At 49.6% G+C, this 10,252-nt stretch overlaps 1 protein-coding gene across 1 annotated transcript; it reads left to right on the top strand.

The window, feature by feature from the left end:
* The first annotated feature begins 419 nt into the window (after positions 1 to 419).
* On the top strand, positions 420 to 4,948 carry KLF4 (KLF transcription factor 4). The gene is given in 6 exon segments (XM_056325541.1): positions 420 to 869; positions 871 to 909; positions 912 to 1,034; positions 1,156 to 2,059; positions 2,142 to 2,306; positions 3,848 to 4,948. Coding segments are annotated over 6 exon segments (1,452 nt in total). The 5' UTR covers positions 420 to 824; the 3' UTR covers positions 4,024 to 4,948.
* Positions 4,949 to 10,252: the final 5,304 nt, after the last annotated feature.

Below are 10,252 nucleotides of genomic sequence, written 5' to 3'. Positions count from 1 at the left end.
GCCCATGGGGGGGCTCCGGGCCGGTGTGTTTCAGGCCGCCCCAGCGCGCTTTGCCCCGCACCGGCGGCCAACGGCTGCCACCGGCCGCCGCGGACATTCCCGGCCCCCCGGCCCCGCCTCCCCCCGCGCCCGCTGGCGTCAGCACCCTCCTGCGTCACGCGGGGCGCGCGGCCGTAAGAGTCGCGCGGGCGGGGCGGGGCGAGGCGAGGCGCGGCTGGGCGCGGCGGGGCGGGAGCGCCCCACCCCCCCTTTCCCGTCCCCCCCCCCCCGCCCGTCCCCACCGGTCGCGCGCGCGCACCGCCCCCTCTCCCCACGTGTCAGTTTGTTTTCGCCGTCGCCCCGGCGACGGTGGGCGGGGCGGTTGCGAGGTGAGGTTATAAGAAGGGCGGCGGCGGCGGGCGACAGGCAGTGCTGAGCGGGGCGCGGCGGCGGCGGCGGGAGCAGCAGCAGCACCAGCACCAGCAGAGCGCGGGCCCGCCCGGCCCCTCCCTCCCCACTGGCACCACCGCGCCCCGTCCGTCCCGCCCGGCTCCCCCATGGCTGCGGCTCCCTGGGAAGCACCTCGCGCCGCCACCCTGCCGGTGGTGGAGCCCCGCTACCGGGCGTCCGTCGCCTCCCCGCGGCGCCGCTAGCGTCCCGCGTCCCGCTCACCTTCGTCTCCGGTAAAGCGCCGAGGAAGGGCGCTCCCGCGGCGCCACCCCGGCGGCTCTGGGCCGGCTCTCTGCGGCTGGACGGCGCGTCCGTGCCACCTCCCCTCTCTTTTCTCCTCGGCGGCGCTCGGGACGACGGCGGCGGCAGCAGCTCGGCGTGACGCCCCGGCGCGGATGCGGTGGGTGCCGGGCGCGGCCCCCGGCCCGCCCTCCCTCGCCGCCGCCGCCGCCGCCGCCTGACGCCGCTGTGCTCTCCCCACCCGCAGGCAGCCCCCCGGCGAGTGCGAGATGGCGCTCAGCGGCACGCTCCTCCCCTCCATCGCCACCTTCGCGGCGGGCGCCGCGGGCCGCGAGAAAGCGGCGCGGCCCGCGGGCCCCGGCAACGTGAGTAGCGGCATCGCGGCGGCGCGGGCCGGACGGGACGGGACGGGGGCGGCGGGGGCCGACCGGGGCGGGTGCGCCGCGGCGGCGGGCCGTGGTCTGAGCCGTGCCCGTCTCCCCGCAGCGGTGGCGGGAGGAGCTGTCGCAGCTGAAGCGGCCGCCGCCGGCGCTGGCAGCGCGGCCTGTGGAGGCGCCGCCGTCGGAGCTGGAGGCCGCCGCCGCCCTGGGGCCCCGCCGTGACGCTGAGGAGTTCAACGAGCTGCTGGACTTCGACTTCATCCTCTCCAACTCCCTCATGCACCAGGAACCCGCCGCCGCCGTGGTGGTGGCCCCCGCAGCCGCCCCAGCCCCCACAGCCAGCCCCTGCTCTGCCGGGCCTTTCGCCTACCCACTGCCCCGGCCGGAGCCCGCCGGCCTTCTCTACGGCGGTGGCGGCAGCCGCGACGGGGCCCCCGCTACCAGCCCTGCCGCGCCCTTCAACTTGGCCGACATCACCGACGTGTCCCCTTCGGGAGGCTTTGTGGCTGAGCTCATGCGGCCCGACCTGGACCCGGTGTACCTGCCGGCACCGGCGGCGCTGCCACCCCTGGGCAGCCTGCAGGGCAAGTTCGTGGTGAAGGCCGTGGGCGAGTACAGCCACCCGGGGCTCAGCCCCAAGAGCGGCCCCCCGGCTGCCGCCGCACCGCCTGGCACCGAGGGCCCCGGGGCCCCTTACAGCCCCCTGCCGCGGATGTGCCCCAAAATCAAGCAGGAGGCAGCGCCACCGTGCACCCTGGCCCCACTGCCGCCACCACATGGGAGCGGCCCCCGAGGAGCTCCCCAGCATGATTTCTCTCTGAGCCGCCCGCTGCCTGCCCGGACTACGCCTTCAGTGGGGCCCGAGGAGATGCTGAGCGGTGCAGACTGTCTCCCCACTGCTCCGGGGCTGAGCCACCCACCACTGCCGCTGCCCCCTGGGTACCCTCCGGCCCCCAGTTACCCCACCTTTCTGCCTGAGCAGCTGCCACCCGGCACACTCCAGTACCAAGGTGAGTCCCTGTGCTTTGGCAGTGGGTGCGTCTGCTTTGGTGCTGCCTGTGGCAATGCTCACTCCTCCCTCTCTGCCTTTAGAACTGATGCCACCAGGGAGCTGCCTGCCTGAGGAGACCAAGCCCAAGAGGGGACGCCGGTCATGGCCTAGGAAAAGGACAGCCACACATACCTGCGACTATGCGGGCTGTGGCAAAACCTACACCAAGAGCTCTCATCTCAAGGCACATCTGAGAACCCACACAGGTTGGTCCCAGCGTGGGGTCAGTGGAATGCCCTGGCCAGAGGGACATGGGGTGAGCCCCCTTGGACAGTGAAAAGGCAGGAGCACAGGAGGAGGGCTAAAAGTAGTAAGGGGTAACTCTGGTCAGTTTCCGGACGCCTTTTTTTTTTCTTATTTTTTTCTTACCTCCGCCCTTGGCTGCGTGAAGTCTTGTGCAGTCTTTGCTTATTGGCTGGATGTTTTGCTTAGTGGTTCAGAATGACTCAGATATGGGAGCGGGTGGGTTTCTTGCCAAGGCAAAGTTTGTTGCTCTTCTCTTGCTATGTGGCCAGCTAATTAGCAGGTAGTTGGAAGTCACCTGGGATTTGTTGCTCTGGATGGTGTTGGCCCACTTGTGAGAAGGGAGCAGACCTTTCTTTAAGATACTGCTTTCGTTGCTTGTGGTTAAATGCTTTGTGCACACACTCGTCTTGTCTTGACTTGCTCTAATGTAAGAGATTGTGCACCTCTGCAAGCTGCTGTTCGCTATCTAAGAAAATTACGATGGGCCTTTTGCAAGTGGAGCTCTCAGCTGTTTCGGTAGTACAGATGGGCTGCCTTGCCCATCTGTGGGGACACATCTTCCCCTGTAGTAGCACCAAAGAGGCAGAGTTTAACAGCTGATTAGCTGCTGTTAGAATTTGAGGTAGAATGTGCCAAAGTATGTACCTGAGCCTGAGTTCAAACTTAAAGCTTGCAGCTGAATGTGGTGTTGCAGTAACTGAGCTTGTGAAATCGGGTACATCGTGCACGGTTTCGCTGGTGCAGGCATTCCATAACAGTGATTAAATAACCTGGGAATTTGCATAATTTAATCCCTGCATTGTGAACTTGATTCAGAACTTTCTCCTGAAGAGGAGACAGGAAAGGGAGAAACTGCTCATAGTGTAGTAGTTAGGCTGCATCTTCAGGAGCAAAAGATTGGTCAAGCTCTTGTACTTCCCATTTGCTTCGAGCTGGTTAACACTGTCTCTGGTATGTGTAGACCAGGAGTTTGTAATTGTCAGGGAAACTAGTCTTGCTGTCAGCAGTGGTTTTGTTACAGTGAACACAGTAAGGTTGAGTTCTTACTCAACCATACTGTGGTGTTAATCAGGTTGAGCTAATGAAAACAGTTTCCAGCTGTTTTTTTTATTTTTTGAGACCTACAGTTATCTAAATACATTATGTCTGAGCTATTTGTTTCCTATTTGATCGTATAAGATTAGCCAGCAAAACCACACTTTATTATTTGTATTGTCTGAATGCAAGACAAACAGTGGAAATGTGCATTTTACTGAAGATTTCAGTGACTCCAACATTTTATAGTACCTGTACATCTTGAAAAGGCAGGCTTACTCTGCTGTCTTTGTAGTTTGCTTGCAGCTGCTTCAAGAAGTTAGTTGCATTTTCTTTGACATCACCCTTTTTCTTACACAGGACAATGTGCGTTAGTGCTTCTTGAAGGAAAGATGTTAGAAGTGGTAGCCACAAAAAAACCCAACCTGATGTGTTTAATTTTCTGTTTTGTTTTGTTTTTTTAAAGGTGAGAAACCTTATCACTGTGACTGGGAAGGCTGTGGATGGAAGTTTGCCCGATCCGATGAACTTACTCGTCACTACAGAAAACACACAGGCCACCGCCCTTTCCAGTGCCAGCGGTGTGACAGAGCATTTTCGAGGTCAGACCACCTTGCCTTACACATGAAGAGGCACTTTTAATTGGAAGCAGTGGATGTTTCCCCAACTGCCGTAGAGATTCAGTATTTACAGCACAAGACTGTCTTCTGCAAGATGGGGAGAACACAGTTTAAGCACTACAGATAATCGAGGTGAAGTCTTGCAAAGAGTGGAAAAGAGGGATAATTGCATACAGACATTGCAACTTTATATATATATATATATACATTTAAAAGAGAACCAAAAACATTGGGGTAAATGACTGGATCTTCTATCATTCCATCTGTAAATCCAACTTGAATTATTTCCGGACTACAAAATGCCAAGGAGTGACTGGAAGTCACGGATATCAGGGTTAAACAGACTTTGTGTAGTTCGGAGGGTGGGGATATTACACAGGGAAATGGTATTCCCTTAATTTTCTTTCAATGCAATATTAGATGTAAATGTCATCTTGTACTTTACTTTTTTTTTCCTTCTAAAAGCCATTATGATGTAAAAAGAGGAGGAAAAATTCAGGTACAGAATTCTATTTTAAAAGCCTATTTCATGGTGCTTAGTGACTGTTGGTTCTAGAGGTACCAAAACCAGGAAGCCAAAGTTCTCAAACTGCTGCATATCTGACAAGGAAATATTTTTGTCTTCCGATCACCAGTTATGACCTAAATCAGGTAATAAACCTGGTTTATCTTTTTTAAAGACAATAACTTTATGCAGACAGTCTGTAATGCACTGTGGTTTCAATGTGCAATAGTTTGTACAATGGTTTGTTCCCAAATATGCCTTAAGCAGAACAAATGTTTTCTATATAGTTCTTTACATAATAAATATGTAATATAAATTTAAGCAAACTTCTATTTTGTATATTTGTAAACTACTAAGTAAAAAGGAGCATTTTGTTGGAATTTGTATTTTGCATATTCAAGTGGAAAATAAGTTTTAATAAACCTATAATATTTTATCTGGATGGCTGCTCGTTATTTTCTTCTGTGTATGGATATATCCAAAGAAAGTTTATTAGGTCTTTGTTAGTGGTTGAGTTTTCCAAGGCAAAGGGTGTGTGTGTGTGTGTGAAAGCTTGTAGTCACAAGATGCTGAAAGATACTACTGTATAAGTCAAATGCTGATGTGACCATGTCCTTTTAGGGAAGAAGATGTACTGAAAATTTTTGCTGTCAATGTCTAATAGCCACTTACCTTACTTGCACAATGAAACTGTGATTTACCATTTTTAAGGTAACTCAGTTTGGATTATTTGTTAGAGGAAACATCTGTTGGGGACATGAGAATTTGCATATTGAAGGATAATGAACTCCTGATTTTTTTCTGTTGTGGTCTTTTCAGCTTAAATTTTCTAGCTTCATCTTCTTGGGCTTCTCAGATAAGCTAGTATAATCACATTTATGTTGATGAAGGAAAATCTACTGAGTAATAACACAAAGAATAAACTTGATTCAAGGAATCAAGAGTGCATGCATAAAACACATAGTCTACATGGAGTTTCTTTTAAAAGCCTGCTCTGTCCTGGGGATTCAATAAATTGGCATATCTGAAGTGTCAAAATTCCTGTAGGAATCTGGTATGCATACATAACATGGGAAGGCTGACCATGCAGTCTACAGACCATATAGCTGTACATTCAAGATGCATTGCTGCAAGGTCCACAGTGTAGCTTCAGTTGTGCTCGTTCTGCTGCAGTTAATGCAGTGAGCCTGCTGCATGCCTGAGGTCATTACTGTTTTTGTTGTATTTGTCCTTGGGGACCTCATTGCTCTAGTTTCTTTACAAATGTGCAGCAATAAGATGATTTCAACATGAATGCTTGATGAATGGGACCTGTTTTTCTCACTACTCTTTGTAAAGAGAAGTTACTCTTCCACTGGTTTAAAATGTCAGTCAGCTGGGAATTTGGATATATGTAACATTGAATGAAGCTGAGCATGGAAAACAAATTACAGGCAAGAGCCATTCACATTTTTTGCGGTAGTTAAAACAAGAGTGGCAATATCAACTTTTTGTTCCCAAATGTGTCTTAGGAATGCTATTAAATTTCACATTTTACTTTGTGCAGTGACTTGGTGCCCCTTTTAACTCTCTGTGAGTAACATAATTATGCAGAAAGTATTTCTCACCCCTTATCTCCTAGGCATGCTTTGTTCAGCTGAAAGCTATCTTTGTTAGTTTGGTTTATAGGTAACATGGGGAGTAGGGTATGTCTTATTTGGTTTGCAAATAGCAAGTATTTAAAGCTAAATTAAAGTTATGAGTCATCCTTTATCTGAAGGTTTTTTCATGTGAAAACTTTATAATTAAACCAGTCATTTTTTTACCTCCTCTGTTGCTCTGCCTGTGGATTCTGGATGAGAGATCCAAGGTCGATGTTACAACTGGCATGTATTGTGTGCCTGTCCCATCTCGGTAATACTGAAGCATGCTTGGGTAGCTGCAGCGTCACCTCTCTGTGTGGCTGCCATTCAGAACCTTTTACATCTGTGCAAGGGCTGTGCCCTGACACATCTGTAGGTATGGAAATGTGAAGATTTCATCTGAGAAACTTGTTTCTTTTGCTTTTCAAGTGCTCTGTTATTACACAGCCTTAAGGATTTTATAAGATGTGCTGTCATTTAGTAATGCATTATCTGCTTCAGCCAACTTCAGTTTCTGCTTGATGGTTTTATAGACCCTAGGTTTATAGTTGCTTGCACAAACAATGGCATTCTTGAAACAGGGTTTTTTTCTCTTCTCCTACTTGATTATTTTTTTCCGCCCCCAATCCTAACCAAGCTGTCCACATGTGTGACTTTCTTTGAGACCTAAATGGGTACAGTTGTAGCTTGGTATTTAAAAAGAGATGCTGCTGTTCTTTGAACCATTTCCAAAACGCTACCCCTGTAGTTTTGGGGCAGGAGCACATGTTCAATTTCTGCCATACAGCATGCAGCCAGTGAGAGGCAGTCCTTGCTCTTAAGGAGGTCACTAGGGGGAAATACTGAAATAAGCAGTTGCACCGGTTGCACTCTGGTAAGTTGGGTAGGGCTAAAAACAGCGCCTTGTGTTTGCCACCTGTTTCATTGTCTCTAGTGTCCTGGAGTTGCACTTCGGTGCAAGATCATACACAGATGCAGTTGGAGCAATACATGTATCAAAAAGCGTATCTCGTAAAATGTATGTAAAACACCAAGCAATCTTGTAAGGGTGTCTTGAAAAACAAGATTTGTTTAGCGTTGCTAAAGCTATATTGATGTGCTACTTTCCTCAGGCTGGGGGATCTAAAAACAGTTTGATGTTATTAGGGGTGGCCTCTCTGACATGGGGTGAGCCCTTCCAGATCTGCCCCAGAGCACTATTTTAGCTACCAAAGGGAAAAGCTCTCGTGGTAGAGGATGATCTCTGCAGTCAAACCGCAGCCACCCTTAATCCTGCTCACCCCTAGCCCAAATCTCTCTCGAGAACACTTAGCATGTGAAGATGGAGCTGTTTAAAACAAGATGGCACATGTCTGCCTACCAAGTGCCAAGTATTCAAAAGTGGCATTGGAATAAAAATCTTCTCAGAGCCACAGTGCTTCTCTGCACTTGTCTGCTGCGCACCACAGGCTGGAATTTTGCACGTTTCAGACTTGGTTGTTGATGTAATCCAGTACACGTAGTTTCGGCTTCCCCCTGTCACATGAAGGTGTACTTGCAAGAGAGTTGCGCTTCTCTGTGGAGGTTACCAAATCCTGCCACTACTGAAGTCAGCTGCGAATCTCACAGGGATCTATATTAAGCTGATATGAATCAGTGAACTTCATTCTGCTCTTTAATAAGGGGAGATCAGAGACTCCTGTGGTTAATCACCTGAGTGCTAACGGTTCAATCAAATTAGTTTACACAGGTTTCCTATGGGAGTATGCTAGATGTTAGAGCTAGCCTGCTTCCAATGAAGACCCTGGCAAACACTTTAATGGCATTCAAGTGCAAGAATTGCCAAATTAACCCAGTTGCAAGCTGTGTTCCTCCCTGGGCTTTTGTCCTTCCTGAGTGTGACAGGGTTGTGTGCCCTAAGGCAGCAGGAGAACAGGAATGGGTTGCAAATGTGGACAGGCAGACCAGCAGTTACACCATAGGGCTCTGGCAAAGGTCTGGATGTGGTAGGAGTGTCAGTGGTAGGAATTAAACCCAAGGTACAGTGAGAAAAAGTCACACAGAGAGGAAGAGGGAAAGCAGCACACAGACTCGTGCTTGCCAGGAGAGCTCCCCAGATTAAATAGCTGTGTGTAGGCTCAATGGATTTATCTTTGGAGACCAAGGAGATGAGTATGTACATAAAAGAGGGGAAGGCCCATCATTCACCGAAATTTAATTGAGGTCACATCAGTTTGGAGCCACAGGGTAACACACCCACATTCCCCTGTCTGCTGTACACCTGGATGACTCACGTTTTGTCTGCCCTTCGCTCCTGCTGTGACGTACCGGGAGACATTTTCGTTACTGTGGAGGGCATTGCCACCAAGTGCAGAAGTTGACTCTGTCATGGAATTGGGTGGTGGTGGTGTTTCTGCAGCCTGGCTGCACATAGGTATCTGTTGGTCTCCTTTTCACTTTGGTTGCTTACCTGTGAGCCCTCAAAGCTAGAACCTTAATGGTGTGAAACACAGGAGGGGAAAAAGTGGCTTATGCTTTATTAATGTTTATTCTATATTTAGAGCATGTGCCCAGAGTTTTTGCAGAAGACAGGTGGCCTTAGCAGCTGCTCACAAGAGGTATTAGGCAGCTGGACCTTTTCCCTTCGGTGATGCTTTTTGGACTCTTGGAGCTGTGACTCCTTTTCTAACAGATACGGTGATTTTCACATGGACCTGGTCTGTTTGGGGTCAGTGTTGTGTCATGCTTATTAACAAGAAGTTTTAGGGAATGTGCCAAGCTCCTTTCGACTCTGAAGCTTGGTGGAGCAGAAGGGCAATAACAGGCTGCTATCGCTGCAGCCATCTTGATGCAACTCTGTGAAGTTTTGCATGATTTTGCTTTGGGTACAGCATGCTTGTTTATCAAGCGCAAGCTAAGGCTTGCTTAAATCTTGCCATTCAAGTTCTCTGCTATTAAACTTCCAGGCTTTATTCAACAAAATGATACAGCTTCCCTGTATTGGCTGGCTGAAGACCCTTAAGTTTGGAAACAGATATCCCACAGTTATTCAGAAATATTTCCCCTGCTGCCACAGCAGTTAGAAATGGTCTGACAGGCAACATTGCATCACCAGCATACAGGCGTTTATTTACAGGGAGCCTCTTCAATGGTGTTCAGCATCTGTTTGTGCACATCCTGGTGTCAGTGCCTTCATGGCTGGCAGGAGCAAAGTGTCATGTCTGCTTTTTCCTCCCCCCTCTAGAAAGGTGTGGGAAGGCTATCTGATTTTGCTGGCCTGGGGAAGCAAGCTTGCAGTTGCCAACTGGAACAACTTGACTCTCCAGGCTTTTGCCACTGGCCTCCCTCAGTCCACCATGTGCTTCCTGCCATGTACAAATACTACGGGGAGAGCTTTGCTCACACATACAAAAAACTGTTTCTCAAGGTTCCTGCATGAGCTTGATTTGCACATCAGGCCTCTGGGAAGGCACCATGGCGTCAGCAATGTTTGATGTCCAGATCTCAGCTGGAGTCTTCCAGCATGAGGGATCTCCCTGGGGGCTTAGCATCCATCATGGTTATGTTCCTCTTTTCTGATAAAAATGAATGTTGTACATTAATATGTTGATAAACTACTAGGGGCAACATTAACGGTGATTACTGAAGCATGTTGGAATTTACTTTCTAAGCTCTGGAGGTTTTATTCTGTGTTTAGGCTCCAAACATACTGAGTCAATAATGCTGTTGGTTACTCAAGGAGGCTACCCAAAGGGACACGTTTGTCTTTGTGCTGGGATGTACTAGGCTTGGCTGTCCTTTCTCAATTCCTGCATCATACTATGTCAGCAACAGGCTGCCCTGCCTGACAAGGCATGGCTAAATTTGTTGGCTGTGCAACAGATTATTATTTGTATTTCAAAATACCAAAATGCTCTCCAGCGGAAAGCAAAATATTTCATTGCATTCAGCCTTCCTGCCTCCCCAGTAACTGTTCGTGCTCTCTTCAGCCTTAGAGAATATTATAATGCTGCTGTCACCTGTACAAGATGTTTGGCTACCTTCCTTCTGTAAACACTTTCTAACCAGCATTTGCTTTGACAGAGTTCCCATGTTCACAATGTAAAACTTACTGGCAAGGCTTCATATGCAAAGAGACCAACTTG

Source organism: Falco biarmicus, chromosome Z (genome assembly GCF_023638135.1).
Source record: "Falco biarmicus isolate bFalBia1 chromosome Z, bFalBia1.pri, whole genome shotgun sequence".
NCBI classification, from domain to species: Eukaryota; Metazoa; Chordata; class Aves; order Falconiformes; family Falconidae; genus Falco; species Falco biarmicus.
This window is presented reverse-complemented; position numbering and strand designations above follow the sequence as displayed.